The sequence below is a fragment of the Gadus macrocephalus genome, chromosome 16 (genome assembly GCF_031168955.1).
Source record: "Gadus macrocephalus chromosome 16, ASM3116895v1".
Taxonomy (NCBI): domain Eukaryota; kingdom Metazoa; phylum Chordata; class Actinopteri; order Gadiformes; family Gadidae; genus Gadus; species Gadus macrocephalus.
In genome coordinates, this window is record NC_082397.1 from 4,340,857 (window position 1) to 4,367,840 (window position 26,984).

The 26,984-nt window shown below is 47.8% G+C and overlaps 1 protein-coding gene across 3 annotated transcripts in view; it reads right to left on the bottom strand.

The window, feature by feature from the left end:
• Positions 1-11,777: 11,777 nt before the first annotated feature.
• cog6 (component of oligomeric golgi complex 6) overlaps positions 11,778-26,984 on the bottom strand; it is a 30,032-nt gene continuing 14,825 nt past the window's right edge. Inside the window, exons 10-20 of one of the 3 annotated variants that reach the window (XM_060074513.1) lie at positions 25,388-25,479; positions 24,250-24,314; positions 23,737-23,828; positions 23,249-23,366; positions 20,918-21,049; positions 20,371-20,538; positions 19,314-19,421; positions 17,319-17,372; positions 16,690-16,769; positions 12,771-12,931; positions 11,778-12,616 (exon numbers count right to left, since the gene is read on the bottom strand). In XM_060074513.1, the coding sequence (XP_059930496.1) occupies positions 12,784-12,931; positions 16,690-16,769; positions 17,319-17,372; positions 19,314-19,421; positions 20,371-20,538; positions 20,918-21,049; positions 23,249-23,366; positions 23,737-23,828; positions 24,250-24,314; positions 25,388-25,479 (1,057 nt within the window). In that variant the 3' untranslated portion in view covers positions 11,778-12,616; positions 12,771-12,783. Of the gene's footprint in view, positions 12,684-12,770; positions 12,932-16,689; positions 16,833-17,318; positions 17,373-19,313; positions 19,422-20,370; positions 20,539-20,917; positions 21,050-23,248; positions 23,367-23,736; positions 23,829-24,249; positions 24,315-25,387; positions 25,480-26,984 lie in introns of all 3 variants that reach the window. The other 2 variants (XM_060074511.1, XM_060074512.1) reach the window with 2 other exon arrangements.

Below are 26,984 nucleotides of genomic sequence, written 5' to 3' on the forward strand. Positions count from 1 at the left end.
ACAAACAGCAGAGTCACAGGTGTTACAGTTAATGCAATATAACAACCCGGATTGAAAGTTAAAGCTAATTATCCCAGACAAGGCTCCGGGCGAGACGGAGGAAAACAGGCCCGACGTGTACTGAGGGAGCCACTCTGACTGGAGCTCGGCAAGTCTGGACAAGAAGCACTCCGGGCACTGGTACCTCCCCGGGGGGAGAGGGGGGCAGAGCCCGCAGTGAGGGCTGGCTTCCAGGCATGCTCCCTGGGGTGGAGCAGCCAGGGAGCAGGTGGAGGAGGACTCCAGCGGGCCACTCCAGGCCCAGCTCCTCTGCCTCTCTGCCTGGATGCAGGGGGGGGGGGGGGGTGCAGGAGCCTAGGGCCAGAGGACGGGGAAGCCATGTCAGGTCTTACGCTGATGGGTTTTGCTCCATAGATGGTTTGCCGCAACACTAATAGTAGCCTGGTCAGCCTTCTAAATAAACAGATGTCTTGGTTTTGTTGTTGTCTATGGGCCCTATGTGTATGATGCTGAATACTGTCTGCTGTTCATACGAGTTTTTAAACCGTCTGCCTTCAATTTGTCCCTGAGGAGACATTTTCTGATTGATAAATGATGCAGCTGTAACTTTGTTTGAGTTTCCTTTCAAAACAAACGTAATGAAAGGAAACGATGGAGATTATGATTGTGAAGGCATATTTTAATTTGATTAAATCAAAATGATTAAAGTTCATGTTATACATTGTACTGTTTATGTGCAAAGGATATTTCAAAAGAGATACTGAGGATAGCCTCAAGATGTGTAATCCTTCAGTTAAATCTCATGATTCATTCCGTCCCTTAATAGCATTTCAAACGTCAATGGGGAAGGTGTAACATTTGAACACCCATGGATATCATGACTGCGGGGGATAAAGTACGCACCAGAGTACGACTGTCCGCCAAGGAGTTACAGCGGATCACAGATCCTAGACCAGCACTCCTTTCTCCTCCCGGCCGCAGATGCAAACCTGATCGTCCCCACACTGACTCACGCGTTAAACCCACACACGCGCGTGAAAAAGTATCCATTCCATCAAAATCCCACTGTTTCCAGGACAACCATGAATAATACCTTCAAATCACGGAGTAACTTTTTTCCCTGGTCGTCCCTGTGCCTGTTCAAAGCTGACAGGGGATGTTCTGTATTGTACTCTCATGTCTCACTGCCTAGCACTGCCACGACACCAGTGACAGCAGCCCGGCAGTTAAGACTTTGATGACTTCCAGTGTGCAGGTACAAAGACTAGCCCACAGTACTGATAGATCATTTTTTACTCATTACCTATCTACTATTTTCTATTTTTTTTAATTTTCTTACTAGCCCGTCATTTCTGCACCTTCTGGCACCCATTTGACTCCTTGCCATCCCTGAAGGAAGGGATCCCTCTTCTGTGTTAGGGTTAGGGTTACGTCAAGGAACCTTCTAGAGGTTCCTTAACGTCATAAAAAAACTCCTTAAACTCAAGGCCACACAAGGGCAAGAGAAACGACTACCCTAAACCCAGTGGCATACCGTCTAAAAATAGCAGGAGGAGATTTGGAGTTCTGGTAAAGCGCAACGTGCTCAAAACAGTCGTGTTTGTTAGCATTACAGGTCGAACTCCATAGTGCCGCGCCGTGGCGGGAACAATGGAATCCCGCCATTAATCACGCTCGGAGACGCCGGGGGGAGCGTTGCCGTGACACCCCGAATCCTCCACTCCTCCGTTATAATCTGCCTTCCTGCGGGCCACTTCCTGTTGCAGATCACACGCTGTTTCCTGCCCCCCCCCCCCCCCCCCCGCGATCAAACCCAGGGCCCTGGTTGATACGGCCGGTCGGGGGCCAAGATACCACTTAACAGAAAGGGGAGACCTATTGCCGTCTGAATGGGAGGAAGTGCCCGGTCGGGCCGTGAGCCACTGTGCCAGTGAGTCAACAACACGGCTTAGCTCTTTGTGCTCGGGGTCGTGGTCGTGGTCGTGGTCGTGCGCCGAGGACGTTGTTTTTTAACGCGTCTCGGTGCCAACGCGTTCGCATCGGGGAACGAGAGGCCCGGGGGGCCGTTGGAAAGCGCTTAACTTTCTTGTTGTGTTGGAAAGTCACTCTTCCTCCCTTCAGCACGTTGGAGCAGGAGAGGAGGGGCCCCCGGACAGGGGGCCCCAGCGTGGCCCCCGTGGCTTGTTGGGACAGCTGCTGGGGTGAAACGGGCCCTCCTCTGTTGGTTCCCCCTGGTTCGTGTTCTGGGTAAACACCAAACACCAGGGGAGCCTGGCTGTGACCTCGCTGACGCGGGTTGGGGTCCACAATCGAATCAACAACACAAGTAAACACTCGTGCATCTGATCAGTGGACTCACAGGGAGAAAATGTACGTTTTTATGCAGTCGATAATGTTTCCGTGCATTTTTTGCGTCTACATTTCTACTACTCTGCTATCACCCTTTACATTGATGCATTAGAACAGACCAATCACAGGTTCTCCAACGTTCAGCGTCAACACTCTCATATGCATCCCTCATAATGAAGCGCCTGGAGTCATTTCGGCCTCATCTGTCTTCCACTCATCATGTAATCCGCTACTATGATAACACTTACCATGGCCGTCGCCATCGTCGGCGGCCCCCTCCGTGTTATTTCTCCTGGCGGTCGTCATCACGGTTGTTCATAAGTATCATTACCATCTCCATCACCGAGGGCCCCCATGGGAAAGGACATGACAGCAGCCTCGCTAATGGCGAATCCTCATGCAAACCTCAGTGGAGACGTGGCTCCCAGGGTGAGGGACATACACCCAGGGTAGAGAACGTACACACTCTCACCTCTACTTATTAAGCATTGTGGTGGTGCTGGGACTCTACTGTCTTGGGCATTAGCATCTTCTGGAGAGACAAGACGAGAGCTCCATGAGAGATTAAGCCTGAGTTTATTTTCTTTCTTATTTATCCTCATTGATCCCTTTCAGAATGCAGATTTTGTGCACTGTTCTTATAAAAGTGAAAGGTAGACATCTTATGAATCTATGAATAATGGTGAAAACTTTCTAATGTTCTTCTGCATCTGCCTCTCTACTCCTCCCTCACTATCACTATGGTTATGCCGCCATTTCCCATCGTTACATTCACTCTACCATACTAATTGAAAACACCTTGAAAAATGACCATGACAAATCAGAGCAACCAAACTAGCAACATAGAAACCCGCCCATTTTGGTTCTGTCTCTTTGCTGTGCTTTAAAGGTCCCATGACATGCTATTTTATGTATTCTTTAATATAGGTATTAGTGGGCAACTAACACAGTATTCAAAGACGTTCCCTAAATTCAGCCGTGGTGCAGAGTTACAGCCACTCCGAGCCAGTCGCACATTGAGCTTCCCCCAAATGCGCTGTTTCGGTGGGCGTGTCAAGGAGGAGGGTGGGGGTGTGGCCCAGAGCAGCTTGCAGCCACCATGCACTCTGTTTACAGTGGATGTATCGCAATGGCGAGCCGCACACAGCCTTTAGCCGTGTTCTGTAAATATTCTAGAACACACGGGAGTCCTGGAGCTCTATATCTAAATATTATCATATAGCCTACACAGATATCTATATCATATAATATATATTATCACGGCCAAAAGCTGTGTGAGCCGATATTATGAATCTCAAACGACCGCGTTGGGTTCTCCGACGTTCCTGGTTCTTCAACGTCCACATCAATGTGAATACACACACTGTAACGCAAGTGTTTCTTGTCGGTTCTTTGACGTGTCTTGTATTTCCACAACGAGACTGTCGTGGGGGTTATCTGAGCCATGGTTGAGAAGAAATTGGGGGAAAGGAACTTTGATTTGACTCGCTGAAGTACATGAACTGCGACATGCCGCCGGTTGCCGCGAGGCACCATCGCCCGGCAGCGGGCAGCCGGCAGCAGGCAGCGCGCGGTTCAGTCGACTTCAGGTTGATGTGAAAGTGGAAGAACCAGAGACGTCGCAGAACCCGACAAAGTCGTTTGTGATTCATAATATCGTCTGGAGGCGCACACAATATGTTATATGATATAGATATCTATGTATATGATATTATTTAGATATAGAGCTCCAGGACTGTAACGCAAGTGTTGTACACTTCCTTGTTATTTGGATAACCGTTCTGCTGTTGGTGTGATGGCACATAACACGTCGGACTCTCGTATCTGGTATTTCTACAACGAGACTCGTATTGGGGGTTATCTCAGCCAAGGTTGGGAATGAATTGGGGGAAGGAACTTTGGCTTTGACTCCCTCAAGAACATGAACCACGACATGGAGGAGAAAGGGATTGTAGGCGGCGAATGTCTCCCGCTTGAGCCCCGCTGAGGGACATAAGCGCTGCCCGGCAAAGATCCCTTTCTCCTCCTTGTCGTGGTTCATGTTCTTGAGGGAGTCAAAGCCAAAGTTCCTTTCCCCCAATTCCTTCTCAACCATGGCTTAGATAACCCCCACGACAGTCTCGTTGTGGAAATACAAGACACGTCAAAGAACCGACAAGAAACACTTGCGTTACAGTGTGTGTATTCACACACACACACACACATGTGGCGCTCGCACGGTCGAGTCTCATTGGCGGGCCAACGTCTCTGGGCGGGCCAGGCAGAGTAAGGGGAGGAGCTGAGATTCCTCATGACGTCATGAGCACAGATTTCCAAATCAGCGCGCTTGAGCCTCCGTTTTTTCAAAGGCGAGCAGAACAGCTAGTGCTCGTTTTACACCAAAGGCAAGTTTTAGCCACTGGGGGACCATAGGCAGGCTAGGGGAACTCATATTTATGTTAGAAAACCTCATAAATTGAGATTTTCATGTCATGGGACCTTTAAGAAAGACGTGGGGAAGTGGGGAAAGGTGACTATAGAGCCAGTTCTCTCTTGGTTACTGAGTAACTGGTGGTCTCTCTACCACTCTCTCTCTCACTCTCCTCACCTCGATCTCATGCCTCTCTCCCTCTTTCTAGCTATAACGACCCACACCCTTTATCAAAGTCTACACACACACACGCACACGCACACGCACACACACACGCACGCACAAACACACACACACGCACACACACAGGATATATATTACATTCGTCCAGCATTGCACCGTGGGGTAGCGGGGTTTCATGCTCTCAACCTCTTTTGACAGGCCCTGACCCAGTGACAGAGAGAGGCCTGGCCCCCCATTGATCTGGACCTCAACCGCAACAAGATGGACGCCTGTTTAAAATGAATGGCCCATCGGTTGCGTCGAACATAGATACACACAGACGCACACACTCACACACTCACACACACACACACACACACACATACACACACACACACACACACACACACACACACACACACACACACACCCCGATCCACATACACAGACACAAAAAAAGTCCCACACCCACAGACACACCCTCATATGCCAACACACACACTCACACACACAAACACACACACACGCACACACACACACACGCACACACACGCACACACTCGCACACACACACACACACACACACACACACACACACACACACACACACACACACACACACACACACACACACACACACACACACACACACACACACACAGAGCATAGCAGTGGTAACGGAGGGAAGAAAGGTCATTGGACAGCTCGTTGGAATTCGGCTGGACACTAGCCAATCAGACACTGGGTGGGAGCCAATCAGAACAGAGAGAGGTGGGGCTCTTAGTGAGTAATGATGGACAGCATGAGTCGTGAGTCACAGAGGATTAGTGTTCTGTTGGCTGTGAGGACAGGTCTGTCACACACACACACACACACACACACACACACACACACACACACACACACACACACACACACACACACACACACACACACACACACACGAACACTCACACACACGAACACTCACACACATATTAACAGCGGCGCACACACACACACACACACACACACACAAAACCATACACACCTCCATCACAACCACCATTACACACATACACAAACGAATACATACATTATGGATATAATCTCCTGTGGCTTTGTACGCAACACATCCAACTCCAACACAAACACCAACACAAACACACAAATCACCACAACCTCCACCACCGACAAACACACACACAAAAATCACATACATACACACACTGAATAATGCATGTTTTTTACACTTGATCACAGTACTGTATATATAATAGTTTAAACAGACTCGATGTAAATAACGGCTTCTGCAAGACAATATGGGATGCAATTCAGAGCCGTAGGCCTCCCTGTCCCCTACTGCGTCCTTTAGGTATTTCTGCTGCTAGAGTATTTGGGTATTTTCCATCTGGGGTCACAGGGTCAAATGTTATGTCAGGTAAATATTAGAGTTCCCAGGTTGGAATGGCAGCCTTGGTGGATAGACAGCACACACACACACACACACACACACACACACACACACACACACACACACACACACACACACGCACACACACACACACACATACACACACACACACACACACACACACACACACACACACACACACACACACACACACACACACACACACACACACACACACACAGATGGAGGCACACCCACCCACACACACACACACCCACACCCACACACACACACACACACACAGATGGAGGCACACCCACACACACACACACACACACACACACACACACACACACACACACACACACAGAAAGACACCAACGGCAATATGAGCCACACACACACACTATTACAGACAGAGGCACACCCACCCACACACACACACACCCACACACACACACACCCACACACACACACACCCACACCCACACACACACACACACACACACACACCCACCCACCCACACCCACACACACACACCCACACCCACACACACGCACACACACATGCACACACGCACAGACACACACACACACACACACCCACACAACTTACAAACCTGGGTAACCAGAGAGCGCGAAGCTTTCATGTTATGTACAACAGGGTTAATTCTGGATCCATGCGTCCATAAGATAGTCTGAGGCTCAGGAATCTGGACAAAGTGTTCACATTAGCAAAGCAAACTGTCTGGCACCATCAGGGATTCTACATATTCCAACTGGACCACACCGCCTTCCTGTGATTGGTTCATTCCCACCCTCCCTCCTCCATCATCTCCAATTATGGATCTGTCTCTGTCTCCCTTTGGCATGGCATAACATATTTTGCATGTATTATTTTTTTCATCCATTTCACTGTCCCCCTTTCCATTTCCTTCAGTGTTTTATTGGCATGACAAAATATACATGGAGCGAAAGAATACGAGAACATATTCATGAAGAACAAAACGGACAATTCAATTAAAATAACAACACAAAAATTCAACACAGACCAATCACATCAATCAACCGTATGGATCTGTCTCTCCCTCCCTCCCGCTCTGTCTCTGTCTCGTTCATCGCTCGCTGGTTCTCTCCCTGAGTGTTCTCTCATTCACCCCCCCCCCCCCCCCCCCCCCCCCCCCCCCCCTCCCCGCTCCTCTCTCAGCTCCATAACTAACCCAACAGCATCCTAGTGCTAATGCTAATGTGTCAGATGTATTTTGTGGATCTGGCCACCTGTCCATACATCTGGCCAGGGAACTAGCTTAGCGCCTGTCGCTAGCGATGGCCAGATGGACGTGCATTAATAAAATCCGCCAGCACACGCCTCTTTGACAGAATCTCAGCCCAGAACAAGCGCCGAGAGAGCAGAGTTACGTTGGCGTTTTAAAAAATGTAGGTTGTAGTTCTTACTTCAGTGTGGATAAGTTGTTCTTCTAGTACTGTACTAGGTCTGTAAGTTATAATTCAATGTTTATACATTATATTTCAACATATGTAAATTGTACTTCTAGGTTTATAAATTATATTTCTATATCTGTAACATGTGTTATGTCTTTATAGTATATTTTTAAATCTGTAAGCTGTGCTTCTATGAATGTATTATAAGTTGATGTTTGTTGTTTGTTATTGAATGTTGTATGTTATTATTTTTAGTGACGTCATTGATAATGTTAATGTATGTTTGTTATTCGTTGACACTGTATGATGATATTGTGGCAACCCGGCCGTTGCCAATTAAGAAGATGAAGAGCACCTGAGGCACCGGTGGAGAAGCAGCTTCAATAGCCCGCTTCTCCACTCATTCGGGGCTCCCCCAGCCCTGGAGCTCCTGCACGGAGAGACCGGTCCTCGTGGGTGACGGGATTCCACCCACGAAGGAGGGGACTGTTGATGCCTCCCAGGTTTTACGTTATTTTGTGTTTTGAGAGACTTTGTCATGTTCTGGATTAAACATGCCTTTTTTGGCTTTTCCCCTCAAAGTTGTGTCCTGTTTGGGAGGAGGTGGTTCGCTCACCGCACCGGGCTGCCACATATGGTGGAGGATGCGGGCAACTCGACCGAGCTACGGGCCATTTTGGGAGGGAACGCCAACCTCAAGCAACCCCCAAACCAGACCACGACGCAGCCGGAGACGACGTAGCCGAGACGCCGCTGCCAGAGACGCCGCCGCCAGAGACGACGCCGCCAGAGACGACGCCGCCAGAGACGACGCCGCCAGAGACGACGCCGCCGCCGCCAGAGATGCTGCCGCAAGAGACGGCGCTGCCGCCAGAGATGCCGCTGCCACCGCAAGAGATGCCGCCGCCGGTGCCGCAAGAGTCACCGCCGCCGCTGCCGCCAGAGACTCCGCCGCTGCCGCCAGAGACGCCGCCGCTGCCGCCAGAGACGCCGCCGCTGCCGCCAGAGACGCCGCCGCTGCCGCCAGAGACGCCGCCGCCGCCGCCGCCGCAAGAGACGTCGCCGCCAGTGCTGCAAGAGACGCCGCCGCCGCTGCCGCCAGAGACGCCGCCGCCGCCACCAGAGACGCTGCTGCCGCAAGAGTCGCCGCCGCAGGAGTCGCCGCCGCCGGCAGAGACGCCGCCGCCGCCACCAGAGACGCTGCTGCCGCAAGAGTCGCCGCCGCAGGAGTCGCCGCCGCCGGCAGAGACGCCGCCGCCGCCACCAGAGACGCTGCTGCCGCAAGAGTCGCCGCCGCAAGAGTCGCCGCCGCAGGAGTCGCCGCCGCCGGCAGAGACGCCGCCGCCGCCGCCAGAGATGCCGCTGCCGCCGCAACAGACGCCGCTGCCGCCGCCGCAAGAGACGCCGCCGCAAGAGACGCCGCCGGCGCCGCCGCAAGAGACGCCGCCGCAAGAGTCGCCGCCGCCGCTGCCGCAAGAGTCGCCGCCGCCGCTGCAAACGCCTTGGATGTGGAGGCAGTGGGGTCAGAGGACATCCCCCCCTTCCACTCCTGCCATCATCGGCCGACCTTCGCTGGGAACGCCAACCTCAAGCAACCCCTAAACCAGACCACGACGCAGCCGGAGACGACGTAGCCGAGACGACGCCGCCGCCAGAGGCGACGCCGCTGCCGCCAGAGGCGACGCCGCTGCCGCCAGAGGCGACGCCGCTGCCGCCAGAGGCGACGCCGCTGCCGCCAGAGATGCCACCGCTGCCGCAAGAGACGCCGCTGCCGCCAGAGACACCGCCGCCGCCGCCAGAGACAACGCTGCCACCGCAAGAGACGCCGCCGCCGCAAGAGACGCCGCCGCCGCCGCAAGAGACGCCGCCGCCGCAAGAGACGCCGCCGCCGGTGCCGCAAGAGACGCCGCCGCCGCAAGAGACACCGCCGCCGGTGCCCACTGTGGTCGGCAAAGTAAAAGCCCCACCCCCCTAAATTATTAGAGGAAGTTATATCATTAAATACATAACAGGCTTGTGGATGACCAGGCATTTTTTTTATCTAATGTTGTGAACTTTTAGTGTGAACGTGTGAAGGTTTCGCCCCCCCTCCCCCTCCTTGTCCCTTTTGGCACACAGTAATAGCAACCGCATAATGACATGAGAGAATCTAATCCAAACTGATAATGACCTACCAATCACGACACCTTGGAATGTCACTCGCACAAAGTCCGCTGAAGCCCTCTTAACAACTTCCTGGGATCCTTTCCTATAGGAGAGGTTAGGAGTAGATGGTGTTTATGTGTTATGTAACGACGGGCAGGGGACGGTTTAACCTCTGACCTTTCGCCTCCATGTCAGTCTCTGCCCTTTGATGGGAGGGTCTCTTGAGTGCAATATTTATTCATAAAACACTTTGAATAAGAATAATAAGTCAATAAGCCAGTGTGAGTGCCTTTAAGGCCCCTTGTGTCGCCGGGGGCCATGCTAACGAGCTGGCATTTGTGAAAGACACGCGCACGCACAGACGCGCAAACTAACAAACGCATCATTATTTGATATCATAAAAACAAAGATTATACAGGGTCAAAACCATTAAAAGACGCATACAATGAGATGGAATATATAGTAATGTGTATAAGTAAAGCATTATTATTAAACATACACGCACACACATGCGTGTCCACAAACACATGCAGACCACTTAGAGTCCCGTGGTGGCAAACATTCAAGCAATCGCACGCCTCAGAGGGCAGCTGTCAGCGAGATGCCCAACGAAGCGTGCAGAAGAGGGAACATCGCCAGGTAACCGGGTCAAAGGTCAGGTTAGAGCCCAATTTCAGCAGGTAACCAAATTAAAGGACAGGGTAGAGTCTAACTTCGGTTAGTGACCAGGTTAATGGTCAGGTTAGGGTCTAAGTTCGTAAGGTAACCAGGTAAAGATCAGGTCAGAGACCAACTTCAGCACGCAACCGGGTTAAAGGTCAGGTTAGGGTCTAAGTTCAGAAGGTAACCAGGTTCAAAATGGAAGTGTAACTTCGACACGTGACCCCCTCCGTTGGTTCTCTGCATCAATGCTCATGGATCTGTGTTAGTAATTGTGAACGCCAAAGTCACCAAAAGTCACACATTGTGTGACAACTGGGGACATTTATCATGTGAAGACGTTTAGTACAGATCAACATAACATATGCGAACCTCCTCCACTAGTCAATCATAAATGAGCTGGAAAACATGGAAGTGAAGACAGGCTGTTGGTGTCACTGTTTACATAAAGTTTACGTTCATAGAGAGGCTGTTTTTCTAGGAATTTTAAACCATAAATTCTGGTGTTTTTCTCTTATGTATCTCTTGAGTCTATGACTATGTTCCGAGTATCTCCAAAAGTGCTACGTTAATCCAATTTATTGCATAGTAAATCATTTTAAATGGTTTACTTGTTATTGCTAAAAAGCTGAAAATGGACGCTCCACTTTTCGGACATTCCAGGAGATCTTTGGACTTAAGTGTCCCACCGCGGCCCGGAGCCCAAACCACAGCTGAACGGCGGGAAAACCCGGGGGTTCAAGCCTGTGAGAGCTGCCAATAGGCACGTGGGTAGCTGCCAAATAACAGGGTGCACAGCGGTAACCTACCGCGGCTCCCTGGGGAGGAAAGGAGGACAAACGCTGGTCCTATCGCTGGTGACCTGGAGGTTACATAATACCAGCATGACCTGTGATCATAAGGTATGATAGGGAAAATATATGAAAACAGATGCTACGGTATGGTAATAACATATGATAATGGCTGCTATGGTATGATAATGATAGTAAATGTTCATGCTATGGCATGATTATATATGATACTGATTATAAAATGATAATGTGGGCTATTAAGGTATGATGATATGGTATGATAATAATATATGCGGATGCCATGGCATGATAATAGTATGGATGACATTATCCTGATGCTGTAATCATTTTTCTATTGAGCAGTTAACTATGATAACCGCTTTGACAGATTGCTAGATATGACAAAAAATACTCAGAACTGCAGTGATGGTAAGCAAATGTTTTATTTTTATTGTATTTTTATGATTGGAAAGGCTTTTCCTATTTCATGTGTAGTAGCATAATGAAGAGAGAAGAAGTAAGATAGAGGCCCATGGTGTAGTTAAAGACAAAAATGACGTATGATACCAAAGGAAAAACACACACCTCTGACAGTTCTTAGACAGTTGTTCTCGGACTCGGCAGAACGGAAACCATCAACCAATAAATACAACATAATCCTAGAAATTCCAGATCCACATTATCAAAATTCCATTGCAGGTTTTCATGTCAACCTATCGGATTTGCTAATGAGCTGCACCTGAGTGCCAATAGTGGATAGGAGGAGCAAAAACACGGTAGGATTTCAACTCCACAGCACGAGTTTTCTTCCCATATAGATCCCAGAGCCTCGATCAGAAGTCTATATATCAATGACTCTGATATTTTGTATTATATACAGCTGTACCCACTTTAATATGGTAAAAAACATACACAGATGTGGCAGTTGAGGGTGTCAGTCCAGGTGTGTGTATTGGAGCAGGTCTACAGGTGGTAGTGGAGGAAGAAGAGGGGGAGGAGGAGGTAGTGGTGACGGAGGGGATGAAGGGGGAGTTATAGCATTAGGTGGAGGATGTGAGGGGGGAATGTGGTTGTGGAGGAGGAGGTGGAGAAGAGGGGTTCCAGGACAATCTGTTGGGGGAAGGAGAAGGAGAAGGAGGAGGAGGAGGAGGAGGAGGAGGAGGAGGAGGAGGAGGACGAGGAGGAAGTGTTGGAGGAGGCTGAGGAGAAGGAGATGGCGGAGAGGGTTCTAAGGAGAGCAGGGTCTGGACCTGCAGGGTGGAGGTGGAGGTGGAGAAGAGGAGGTGGAGGTGGTTCTCAGGAGAGCAGGGTCTGGACCTGCTGGGTGGAGGTGGAGGTGGAGAAGAGGAGGTGGAGGTGGTTCTCAGGAGAGCAGGGTCTGGACCTGCTGGGTGGAGGTGGAGGTGGAGAAGAGGAGGTGGAGGTGGTTCTCAGGAGAGCAGCGTCTGGACCTGCTGCGGGGACCGAGGCACCAGGTTCTCCAGGTCCTGGTAGGTGTTGGTGGGGCTGCTGACGGCCGAGTGGACCTCCCCGTAGGCCCGACACACCAGCTCAGTGGACTGGCGAAAGATCTGGTCCCTGGAACACGAGCACAGAGGTGAACAGGCTAGGGCTGTGCGATGAATCAAAAAAATATTAAAATGTTTTATGGAAATTGCAGAAGAGTTTGATACGTTTTTGTACATTATTTTCTATTTGAACATTTTCTGTTCTTTTTTTAAAGGCAAAATTCCAAAGGTCTCAGTTGCAAAGTGTTTTTTTGGAGAGAAATGGTGAACAAATACATCATGTTTTCAAACTCAAAAATAATCGTTTTGAACAATCGTGCTTTCACGTCAACTAGGAGACAGATGGCTATGGTTTCAATGTCGTTTTTAGCTGGGTGTAGTTTGAGTGTGGACACATCTTTAAACTAGGAGATACAGACTGCAGGAATCGATTGCTCAAAGGAAATCAGCTCGGTTCAGTTTAGCCTTGAAGCTTGATTAAGAATAATATCCACCCAAGGATATGAAACCATATGATGTCAGGGATTTTCCAATTGCTTATTAAACGTCCTTATCTTTTAACAATTTCATTTAGTCACAACATCATTCCAACATCGAGGTATTGTAAAATTCAAATCAGTCCCCTATCTCTGTGGCTGTAGGGAGGACCATGCTGGTGCCAAAGCAACAACAACAGAGACAGGCTGCGTTCCACTCTGGCATACCAGAGCCGCAGTGTGTACAACGGGATATTACTACACAAGTTCGGTCCTTACTGGTTATTGGAACAAAGCCAATAGTAACAAAATAGGCTGCTATTCATTGAATACTTCACTAACAAACTAAGCAAATATCTTCCATTCACAAGCCTGGGAATAGGTTCAATAAAAGGCTGATTACAGATTAGGAATTTCAATCAATAAATCAACCCTTTGTGAAACTAAACTGGGACTCTTGAATCGAGGCTGTAGAGTGGTGCACTCTGATGTAAAGTATTTCACAGGCGGGGGCACAAAAATGTCAGCGGTGACTCCAGTAATGAACGCGCTTCATTGACCATTCTGTGGCCCCGCGATCAAAACAAGCCGGCGGCAGAGCGTGGTGCACAGTGCCCCCTATAGACGACAAGAGGACATGCACCTAAATCTAACCAGGCCTAGATCAGCCTAAATCAAAACAAAGTCAAAACGCGAATAATAATCACTATTACTAGCTTCCCTTCACTTTGATGTTTTCTTAAATGTGAACTTTAGAGCAAAAAATCTTTCTTCAAATGTTTCAACATTCAATACAAAATAACTTTAAAGTATTGTTGAGTTTGTTTTGGCTTTCCTGATGTTTGTAAAGATTTCCACAGAAATAAGGTGTCCCTGTCTCTCCGTTTGTCTGTTCTAATGACTTGTGAATGAAGCTGGACTGAACACATCGACCAAGGGCTGGCCGCCTGCCCGGCAACACTCACCCTACAACCCTTCAGTACCACCGGAAATAACAGACAACAGTGAGGTGAAAAGAATGGAGAGAGAGAGAGAGAGAGAGAGAGAGAGAGAGAGAGAGAGAGAGAGAGAGAGAGAGAGAGAGAGAGAGAGAGAGAGAGAGAGAGAGAGAGAGAGAGAGAGAGAGAGAGAGAGAGAGAGAGAGATATTCCTAAAAGCAGCATGGCGGTTGAGACCAAGAGAGGTTCAGTGGGAGAGAGAAGAGCAACAAAGAGATACAGAGGAAGAGATAGACAGAGAGAAAGAAGAGAAACAAAGAGATACAGAGGAAGAGAGACAGAGGAAGACAGAGACAGTCAGAGAAACAAAGAGATACAGAGGAAGAGATACAGAGGAAGACAGAGACAGTCAGAGGAAGACAGAGACAGAGACAGAGACAGAGACAGAGACAGAGAGAGAGAGAGAGAGAGAGAGAATTCAGGGAAGGGGTTGATGGAGAAATGGACCAGAAGCTAATTGATGGTGTCCGGGCGTCCATTAATAGAGAACATTAACGGGTTGTACAGAGCGTGCTCCGTAGCGCCCGCTGCACTTCCCAGTAGAACCCCACTCAACGAGATGGAGCACCCCACCCCACCCCTACCACCACCCCCACCCCTTCCTGCTAAAAGCTCTGTGCACGAGGTAAAGACGCACGGACGCACTCTAAACCCGTCACTGTATGGCGCCATTTTTGTGTGTTTGGTTTTTATCCGTTAAGGATCACATCTCGGCGTGTGTTTATGTGAATGTGTGTGTGAGTGTGAGTGTGAGTGTGAGTGTGAGTGTGTGTGTGTGTGTGTGTGAGAGAGGGGCGGTGGGTCTTTTTTTGGGGGGGATGCAGAAAGCAATAAACACTGATGGAGTGACGGAGAGAGAAGCATAGTGAAAGCAAGAGAGAGATAGATGGATGGAAGGAGAAAGAGCGAATGGGGGAGGGGACAGTGTGACTAAAGTTGTAAGGGACCTGTTGGATCAGTATGCGCACACAGCCCCACACACACACACACAGCCCCACACACACACACACACACACACACACACACACACACACACACACACACACACACACACACACACACACACACACACACACACACACACACACACACACACACACACACACACACACACACACTCTCTCTGTAACTCATCATTCATCCAGTCTCCCTCTCTCCCTCCCGCTCTCAGTTTTCATCAGTTTAGGATCCAGAGTTTATGGGTGTGCGTTAGCGAGAGTGTGTGGGTGTGTTTTGTGCTGGGTGGGGGAGGGTAGGTTCTTAAAAAAGCCTGGCCTAATGGATGAGGGACGGTATGGGACCAGTGTGAGTGGGATGGATTGATTTATTCCAGTGGGGGGGTTTAACCTCCTGGAATTAAAACATGAATCATTTCACTCACAACTTGTTAGTGGCCAGGCCATCATAATGGAGGTGGAGCCCTACGGATTAACTAAACGAAAGCCCCGTACCCTCCGTCCCGGTGTTCTGGTGTTTTACTACAGCGCTGAGGGAGATGGCCATGATTAGGTTAAAGTGGGACATTATAACATACATCGATTTATTCTTTGTATTGCTGTTTGTACGAAAAGCCCAATATGAATGAGGTCTGATTGATTATACGAACGTGCTTAAAACATTTGTTGTTTTTTTTACCCTAGCACGTTTCTGTGTGACTCATAATATCCATTTACTAAATTAAAATGAAAACAAACAAACAAAACTGAAACTTTTCGACGCTTACATCATCGGGTCTAAGAAGCGGGCCAGACATCCAAGCCAATCAGATCTCTGAGAGTTACCATTAGTCAGACAGTAATCCCCCAGTGACCAATTAAAATGCTGAATGATCAATTCCCATCCCTACTCTGTTCTCTCCCGTCCTCATATCCTTTTTTACTCGTCTTTCCTTTCTCTCATGTACGATGAAAGCAAGAGGCGTGTTTCCAGCTTTAACAGAAAACCAGTGCAGGGCTTGATGTTGAGTGAATCAGGCAGGGGTGTAGATGGATAATAATAATTGGATTGGTGCTGGCCAATTACTGTTGGCCTGTGACCCCTTTTTAAAGTGAGCAATGTTTTTTAATCTGCTTCCACACACGCACATTGCTTTCACCAAAACAATATCAGCCCTTAAAAGTAGCAGTGTGTACGATCGACTCCTACCCCTCCTATCCGCTTATATTGGCGTATACACCGGCAAAAGTTGGGCAGGGTCCCAAAATAAATTTTCAGTACTCCTCCGTTGGGGTACCAAGCCGTCTGAAAGGCCGGCGAAAAGGTGGAGCTAACACTGCCGTCCGTTGATTGGTCGACGGAATAATCACTTCCATGCGACACGGGGATAAAAAACAAGGGGAGGGGGCGGAACTCACTTGATGGCGGCGCTGAGCAGGAAGTTGAGCTGCGGCATTACCAGGGCGTCAGGTGAAGATAGGTAGCGGTCGAACTGGACCTGTCGGCACGGAGAGGAGCGCAACACCACATCTGTATCATCGCGTATAGGGGGGACGGGCTGCTGGAAAGGGGCCCCAATCAATGTTTTCTCACACACACACACACACACACACACACACACACACACACACACACACACACACACACACACACACACACACACACACACACACACACACACACACACACACACACACACACACACACACACACACACACGATAGTCTATGCCGTCTATATTTATGAAATGTTCTGCGGTGAAATTGCGGGAGCTTGCAAAAATTGCGGGAACTTGCGGAAAAATGCGGGAACTAGCGGAAAATTCAGCTTTTCGATGACGTTCACGTCGCGTAATTACGTCACTTCGTAACGTTCCCATGGCAACGGGGGGAAACGGCTGCTCTTGTGTGAAGTAAACCCAACATTTTTCAACTTTCTGCTAAAGATACGTGTGACTTTTTGCGACGAAAATGCGGGGATTATGAAATCATGCAAGCCCCGCGTATTTTGCACGGAAATCGGCAATTTATGCCACAGCTAAGCTTACCATGGCTGCCTTCAGCGAGGAAGTGTCCATGCCGGGGAGAGTGGAGAGGGGACCCTGGGGGAGAGGAAGGGGAGAGAGAGAGAGAGCGTGGAAAGGGGAGAGAGATCATTAAGAGAGTGCATTGTACAGTGCATTGTACATTCTTCCCTGTTTTTGAACGCAGTCTCACTGGAGTACCTTTCACAGTATATTTGCCGTTGTCAATGTTTGACATTTATAACGTATTGCGTTTTTGGATCTTATTTTACGTCCGTTGGCGAGGAAAATGTATGTTTCTGTTCAAAAATTCATTCCGCATAATTGAAGTGAATTGAATTGAGAGATGGAAAGAAACAGAGGGAGAGAGCTGAAGAGACAATGTGACCGAGGTAGAGAGCGAGCCAGAGAGGGATATGGGGAGAGAGGAAAAAAGAACACGAGCCAAAATAAAGAAATAGAGCTCAGAAAAGAATAAGAGTAGATGTGTGTTCTAAAAGTGCATCTGAGGGTCGCCCTGGTGACAGGGGAACAATAGCGACTTGTCCGGGACCCCCAATGTGATTTTATTCCTGATTACAACCAACATTAGTGAATGATTTACGGTCTCGGCCCACGAGACTGGCACTCCAGTGGTCTGAATGCACAATCTAGAGCAGGCTGCAGTTCGATTGTGTGGAGATGATTCAAAGCATACAATTTTGATTGTATGCTGCGATAGAGCACTTTGGATAAGAGGGTCTAAGGTAAGCGTTTGTTGTATGGAATAATTGTTTAATAAATGGGGGACGGGGGGGGGTTATGCCATTTGCGGATCAATTATGGAGGACGAGACATTATTATCACTATAGAGTCTATGTCAAATCTTCAGCCACCACCACAACATACATGCTTAGCAACATCCAAGACAGCCTTAATAATACCTACACTCAAACACACGCAGGATTTTTATAGTCGTCACTCACAATTATTTTCATTGTGGATTCATATTTGGATTCATATTGATTTATGCATGATTTAACGGTGACCTTAACCCTTACACCTATGCTAATGCCATAAAATCATAATTTCATTATGATTTTAATATATATAACTGTTAATCAACTGTTCTTAATTGTAAGTTAATGCTTATTATTGCATTAACGAGCCTTACATAATAAATATTGTATAATAATTGAACTCCTGGGACTAATGTTATGAATGATGCTAAAAAATGCTACAAAAGTAGTACTTAGTTGAAACTGCAAGCACACAGTTTCTATTAGCTCTGCAATATCGTACGCTATGTCCCAAAAAGATCGAATCAATCTCTCCTCTACATACTCTCTTGTGCGTACAATTTAATAGGATTAGACTCTGTTAAAAGAGAGAAGCGATCATGTCTGAAGGGCTTGGTGGAGAGAATGTACCTTTGGAAAGTACAGAGCAGAACTCCAGAGAGTACGGCTAGTCTCACACAATAAAACACACACAGCAGGAGCCGTGTCGACCGTTATAAGAAGCGCTGATCGACCGCGACAAGACTGGTCGGTGGTCCGTCCCCCGTCTTGGCGCGGGTGTGCACATCAGTCCTTGGGCACTTGTGTGTGTTTTCCTACAATATTATTCTTGAAGTTTGTTTAAAAGTATGCGTGCACTGCACGTGTACGTGTGCATGCGTGTGTTTGTGTGTTTTTATAAAAAAAAGTGTTTGTGGCTGCGTGTGTGGGTGTGTGTAGGCGTGTTGCCTGATGCGTGTCATTTTTTTTACAGTGTGTGTGTGTGTGTGTGTGTGTGTGTGTGTGTGTGTGTGTGTGTGTGTGTGTGTGTGTGTGTGTGTGTGTTAGTAGCATATATGTGTGTGCTTGCCTGTTACCTGCTGTGTGCTTTGCTGCTGGACACAGCTATAGATGTAGTGTGTGTGTGTGTGTCTCTGTGTGTGTGTGTGTGTGTGTGTGTGTGTGTGTGTGTGTGTGTGTGTGTGTGTGTGTGTGTGTGTGTGTGTGTGTGTGTGTGTGTGTGTGTGTGTCTCCCTGTTACCTGCTGTGTGCTGTGCTGCTGGACACAGCTATAGATGTAGCTGAGTCCGGCTCTGATCAGCACAAAGGACGCCTGCTCGTTGATCAGGGTGTCCAGATGAGCCTCGATCTAGACGGAAGAAGCACACGTTGTCGTGAGCCACACCATCTATATACACCAAAAGGACACAGGCAATAATAGTGACACACACACGCACACACAGGTTATCAAATCGGGGGGGTGCGTGGTGAGCAGATGGTGCCTAATAGAGGGGTGCTATGGTAATTAAAGTTGAGTTGGACCCCACTAGTGCTAATAGAGCGGCTGCAGTGCTGTGGCAATTATTAAATCCGTGTCCTCCTCCACTAGGCTAGAAAGGATCTCTGGGAACACACGCGTTGTGTTCCAGAGACCCTTTCTTTGCCACAGCAATTTCATCTTTCTCTGAAAGGCCACTAAGAGTTCCCATGAAAGGAGGAAGAATAATTAACTCGGAGGGGGTATTGAGGGACACACAATGGCGCCCCCCCCCATGGGCGCACAATGCCATGATTTCAAATTAAGCTCTCATGTCATATTTTTTTTCGCAAACAATTTTCTAATTGAATTTGGCACGCTGTCCAGTGTGGGGTAAGCGCTAAAGACAGTATAATTGGATTTATTGAGAGAGAGAGAGAGAAGAGACACAGAGGGACAGAGAAAGAAAGAAAGAGAGAGAAAGAGATAGCAAGAAAATAGCCTTCGGCCGACTCAAATTGAATTGCACATACATATTGCAAATGACACAATAGAACATGTGAAATCCAACGTGACAGCTTCAGCCCACTACAACACGAGTGGCTATTGTGGTGAGATGGGAGACTCTCACCACACACACACACACACACACACACACACACACACACACACACACACACACACACACACACACACACACACACACACACACACACACACACACACACACACACACACACACACACACACACCAGACATCGGGTATCGAACTCAGAACCTTAGCCACGGCTAGAGCCACAACTACAGTTCAGAGACCCCCCCCCCCCCCCCCCCCTCCTACCTGGAACTCCAGCATCTCCAGCCTCTTGTCTGTGAACTCAAAGAGGGCCAGCGTGGTCTTCATGACGTACAGGGAGTTCACCATGTAGGTGGCCATGTCTGCCGTGCCCAGGTTACTGGCGGACACTGTGCACAGCTGGAGCAGGGGGTCCAGGATACAGGACAGCACCTGTGGGGGGGGGGGGGGGGGGGGGGGGGGGGGTAACGTTACACACACTGCCGCACTGTGCATCATGTTCGTTCGGCAGTGACATTTTGACGATTGAGCGACACCCAGGTTGGGTTTCGTTCCTTGGTTTTAAGCCGTTTTTTTTTGCGGTGGTTTCTTTGACTCTTTTCTGCTCTCTCTCTCTGGTAAGAGCTAAAGTCTTTCCTACAGCAGCGTTCAGGTGAGGATAGTCTCAACTATTTCCTATAAACAATATAGTCGTTCTGAGCTGATCCTTTTTTAACCAAAGTGACTTGGACTGAATTCACAATTTAGACATTAGGTCCTAAAGGGCAGGTGGTGTGTGGCCATTGGGGTGGGGGGGGGGGTGGGGGGTTACCTGAGCGAAGTCTGCCTGCCGTGCGTCCAGCGGCACCACGGAGGAGTCGTGGGAGGCCAGCACCTCCCGCAGCAGGGCCAGTGTCTGGGTGAGGGAGGAGGTGGGGCCCAGGTCGGGAGGGGGGAGCTCCACCTGGCCAGGTGAACACAGAGCGCCGCAGATAAACGGGACATTCGCGCTTCAGGATTGACAACAGGATGAAGTCAGGGCGAGATCGTCATGGTCGACGTTCTGGTGTATTTGTGGTGTGCACAGTAAGGGTGTTCATGGGCAATGCTGACAAGACTTTCAGTGCAATGAAGTCGACTGTTTAACGACGAGCTACATAGTAGAGTACAATACCAATGAAGCAATTGGAAATGTAAACAGTGGGGTAGGGAAATGGATCTGAAATGTTGAAATTGAATTGCATTTGATTCAGGAAAGGATTGCCCTGAAGCTACAGATGCATTGGTCTGTTTTTTCCTATAAAGACCCCTCCTGATACAGTTTTTCCCATTTTTATAAATTGAACAGCTTTAAATAATAATGTGATCGGTGTTAGAAATGAGATGCAGTAAAGATATACAACACTACACTAGCAAGCTAGAACGAAACTAAAGTACAGAGCAAGTAAGCAGCTCAGGCGGTGATCGGTCACAGAAAGAAAATCGCTACCGGTTAACCTTTAATGAGGCGCGCGTTGCACTGAACATGCTAGCTCCCACCACCCTCTCTCCGTCCCCCACACCTCTGAGACCTTGCGTTTCCAGAGAACTTCCCCTCTGAAGGCTGGGCATGGACGAGGCAGCCTATGGGCGCCTAATAGACACGATTAAGGGGAGGTTGTGTTCCTGGTGTTAACCTGTGCTTGAGGCGAATACCCCAAGGGTCTGAGATTTGATTAGCACCATGCTAAGCGGAGAAGGGATTTGATTATGGCAGCGCTAAGTCGATAACGTGTCACAGCTATTGATCGGGGTGGCAGCCAAGGCAACAAGTCAAAGAGAGGATGCTCGCTCGCTCGTGCTGTGGTTTATTTGGCGGTCAATTGAGAAACACGTGAGGAAAGGGCTGTGTTTTTGAGACAGGATGTGCAACGGCACCTCAGTGGTGGGCAGGGGAACAGTTTAACAGCTGAGAGCCTGAGAAGAATTGTTGTGGTGGCTGCTGTTGAAAGCTTTTTACAGTAATGGTTCCCCCATGTTATGAGTGTGGAGGGGTCAATGATGAAGGTCTGCCTCATCCTGTTTGACATTAATGAAGGAACGTGTGGACGGAAAAAACCTTTGGACTTAGTGTGTTCATGTTTACTAGTGTCTATAGTCCTCGATGCTAATGATGACAAATGCCAGGGTAGTGTGTGATCTGTTGTTTATATCCGTCTCTCAAATGAAGCTCTGATCTGGTTTCTTTGCTGTTATTTTGTATTGTTATTTTTATTTACACTATACCATAGTTAATCGATAGTATATTAAACTAGCATATATTTCAACAATTTCCCTTGCAGATATTTAAGCATCTGAACCAATAATGTATGAAATGCATACAGGTAAGGGGTAAAAAGAGAGGAGAATTTTTTTCAAAACAATTTGCTTTGAATATTTAATGATTCTTATTTATCAAGGAATCACGATCTACAGTCTGTTGAACTCCACTTTAAGCCTCATAAATGTACGGTTAAAAAAAAAAATCTCAAACCTGGAACCAGGAAACATTTATAGATATTTTGCAATTTGAAAACTAATTGCAAACTGCCCGTTGTTGGTGTGCAAAGAACATATGGGAATGGAATACTCAAACGATTTCTAGACATTACACTAAGTTTAGACAAAAATAAAGTAGGATTGGATTCAGAGATGAGCTCTAAGATTGTCGAACAAGATTAAGTTAGCAAGCTATTAGCAAGCTAATGTTTCAAGAAAGTTACTTTGTATACATAATGCCTGCCTAATGTGTATTTTTTTTAAATTATACATTATCATTAGAGCATTAGTAAGTCAAATCAGTGCCACAAGTTATTGACTGGAGTCCAAACATTGCAACAAACTAGAGTATCAGCAACACTAACACAGAGCGATCACATAACTAAAAAAAATCAGCCGATCAGGATTAGATCATTCATCAAGAATCTCAGCCCAGCAACTTCAACCTTTGTTTTATTGGATTTGGTTTGAATGAGAGTAGCAGAACAAAACTTTGTTGAGAAGTAACCCCCCCACCCCACTCATTAGAATCTACATGATCCAAATGAATGACCTACTTTGAAATTAAAACTGAATTTTGCCAAAAGGAGAGGCGTTTGCATCATATTTATACCCCGGTCTGTTGAAACATCCAAGAGTCTCGTACCTTGTCCATGAGTCTGCTGGCGTGGAGACTCAAGCTGTTGAAGAACATCTTCTTACTGAGGACGTTCATGTCTTCGATGGTGATGAGCAGAGTGGCCACCGAGGTTCCTATAATGGCACTGACACGAGACAAAAACATTTAGTATCACTATTAAGGCATTTAGACACTTTTATCCCAAGAGACTGCGAGATAAAAAAAAATGTCACTGAGGAGCAGGTAGGAAGCCAGACATTTCGTTCAAGGGACTGAAAGCACTGGTTAGGCTCCAGACATTGGGGGATCGAACCCCGGACCATTCAAGTCAAACTACGGCAGTTATTCTCTTGCGAGGTTGTAAATGTTTGTTTAGAATGATTCTTCCCTCTGGGAGTTTTCCCAGGTGGTCCAGAGCGGTGTGATGATGTGTGATTACGGAGCAATATCCATAAAGTAGACTTGAATCAAACTGAAGTAAGTAAAGGCAATGAGAACCCCAGTAGAGGACATACCTGATGGTGTGGTGGTAGAACTTAAGGAGGTTGGAGACTTTGTAGAGCAGGACAGCTCCAGGCTCCGCTACAATCACCTGCTCGATCCTCACCTGAGAGGGGGAACAAACCCAGAACAGGCCCATCAGAACCAGAGGGTATAGGATCTCATTGGAGGACAAAAACAAGGTGTTTATTTATTGATTACATATACCTTATATATTACTAATAATCGTCAAAGCTGTGATCCAAAGCGACTAACAATAATTGTCTTTAACACAAAGACTAAGCAATGTGTTATATTACATATACTTTATTATATACCATTATTATGTAGTTGTTTGGCAGACACTTAATATATATAAAAACATAAATATACATACATATAAATATCAATATATTGCACATTTTGCATACAACATGTACCCAGTGTTGCCCATGCTAGTAGGCCAGCGTAGAGTCTATAACCACCAAAAACCCTGCATTACCATTTGAGAAAGGGTTTCAAAAGGGGTTTGAACTTTGACCCCTCACCTTTAGCGGGCGGCAGACCCCTTCGGTGATGTGCCCCACCACCTCCTGCATGTTCTCCTCCACGCCTGAGGGGAGGAGAGGGGGGGGAAATCACTCCATCAATATAGAGTTATGAATGAATGAATGATCTTTATTGTCAAAGTACAGGTACAGGTACAGGTAAATCGAAATTTATGGGGGACTTGCAAACAGCACAGCATAGATAGTGCACGGTTCAGGGGAAAAGCCAATAGACAGGGATATACAAAATGAAAGGGACAACGTCTCTCTAGTGTGGTTGTATTAGAGTCCGGCTATCGTTAAGGGATGGGGGAGCGTCTCTTGGGCGAGTATACACCGCGAGACAAACAGGACTTTTACCGGTGATCAAGACTTAAGTTCCCTGTGTCACATCGCTCCTATTCAGAATGGGAAAATCCGATATCTTTCTAATGTAATAAAAATTACCTTAAACCCACCCCGTCAGCTACCACTACAAAAAAAGATACGTGGGAAACACTGTAAAACAACATTATGAAGACATTTAACATGCTGATAAGTTACAATTGCATATTATTTCATCTGACCAGGGATTGTACAGCTGTTCAGGGAGGCTTCTCATCCAACGGTAACTTCCACTCGTCTGTGTACACGATGAGTCACATCAGACGGACTTTCCCCAGTGTGAGGAGAACAACTCCTTTGTTTCCCACGCTACTTCACTCATCAAACTACGTATTTGGTAATTGTTTTGATTGAGTGACCCCTAGTGGCAGAAATCACATACGATACCTTTAAGGAGCAGGTAGGGGGATAGGCCAGGGCTCAACCATGCTGACAGGTTCAGACTACAGACGTCAGAAGCCACGACCTTTTGTCTGGGAGTCAAACACCCTAACCACGAGTTCTGCTCATAACACATCGTACATATTAATCTTATTTGGGTGTCTCTTTCCTCCACATGTAAACCTGACTAAAAGTCTATTAGGGTCTACCATGTGTTATGAGCTCGTATGAAAGGCCATACTCAGAAGCCCCTATCCTAAACGACTGACTGCGACAGTGAATTCAGACAGGTCAGTAAGGAGCAGGTAGGGGTGAGGGCCTCTGAGCTCCAGGACGACTGGAGGTGGACGGTGGACGGTGGGCATTGGGGTACCTCGCACAGTGACCTGCTTCAGGAGGGCGTCCAGATGCTCCTTCTCAGAGGCGGTGGCCTGGTGCAGCCAGGCAAGCATGTCTCCCACATACCTGGAAACCAACACCACAGATATATCCAGGCTGGGGTCAGGTGAGGACGCACAAGTAAACCGTAGAGACAGACGCATACCGAATATACACACACACACACACACACACACACACACACACACACACACACACACACACACACACACACACACACACACACACACACACACACACACACACACACACACACACACAAACAAGCCCCCACATAAATACATACACCTAGCAACCATTTACAATTACATTTAGGGCATTTAGCAGACGCTTTTATCCAAAGCGACTTACAATACGAATATTTGTCATAAGAAGTGAAACAATATATCGGTACAGTAAAATGGTTCATAGAGCCAAGTGCAAGTACTAACAATCTCTAGGCTAACCCATTCCCAGTGTACAGGAATGCTAGCAGCTACTGCAGACTTTACACAATTAAGTACTATGAATAAGTGCAATGTAGATTAAGTGCGTACATTAAGTGCCAGGACGTGCAACATACAATGGTGGCCGGAAGGGGCTGGGTGGCTATGCAGAGTCGAGGTGAACTCTGAACAGGTGAGTTTTGAGTCTTTTGCGGAAGCTGGTGAGCGACTCTGCGATCCTGACATCGGAGGGAAGCTCGTTCCACCACTGAGGTCCCAAAACAGAGAAAAGTTGTGACTTTGTCGATCGACCTTTGCTTGCGCTTAGCGATGGCGGTTCCAGACGTCCAGCTGAGGTGGTCGAGCGGAGGGATCGAGCTGGGGTGTGTGACTTTACCAACGCTTGGAGGTAGGCAGGGGCAGTTCCATCGACTGCCTTGTATGCCGGTACCATCGTCTTGGATCTGATGCGAGCTACTTCAGGGAGCCAGTGGAGGTCCCGGAAGAGGGGGGGTCACGTGGGAGAGCTTCGGTAGGTTGTACGCGAGGCGCACTGCCGCATTCTGGTTGCGCTGCAAAGGTTTAATGGCAGAGGGGGAGTGCAGCCAGGAGCGAGTTGCGGCAGTCGAGGCGGGAGATGACCAGGGATTGGACTAGAAGCTGAGCTGCTTCCCTTGCGAGGAAAGGCCGGATCCTAGCAACCCACGCATATAGAAGCACGCCTAGACACACACACCCACACAATTACAGAAAAAAACACCCACTCACAAAAACAAAACCCTAACACATACAACTATGCACTCGCATGCATAAAAACAAGATCACATGCATAAACAGATACAACCCACAACCAACCATGTGCGTATATGAAGCGCCACTCACATTACCAACTACGTACACAGACACATCCACACAAACATAGACAAACACGCATGAACCCTATTGCGTAAATCGGCATATGTAGAAACACACAGATACTGTTACGGGATTGTGCCATTGTAAAAAAACAATGTTAACCTGAACTAAAGTGGGTTTGTCATTGCATGTGTGTGTGTCTCTATGTCTATTTGTGTGCGAGTCAATGCAAATGTCAATGTGTGTTTATATGTGTCTCTAGGTTAATATTGGTCTGTATGTGTGTTTATG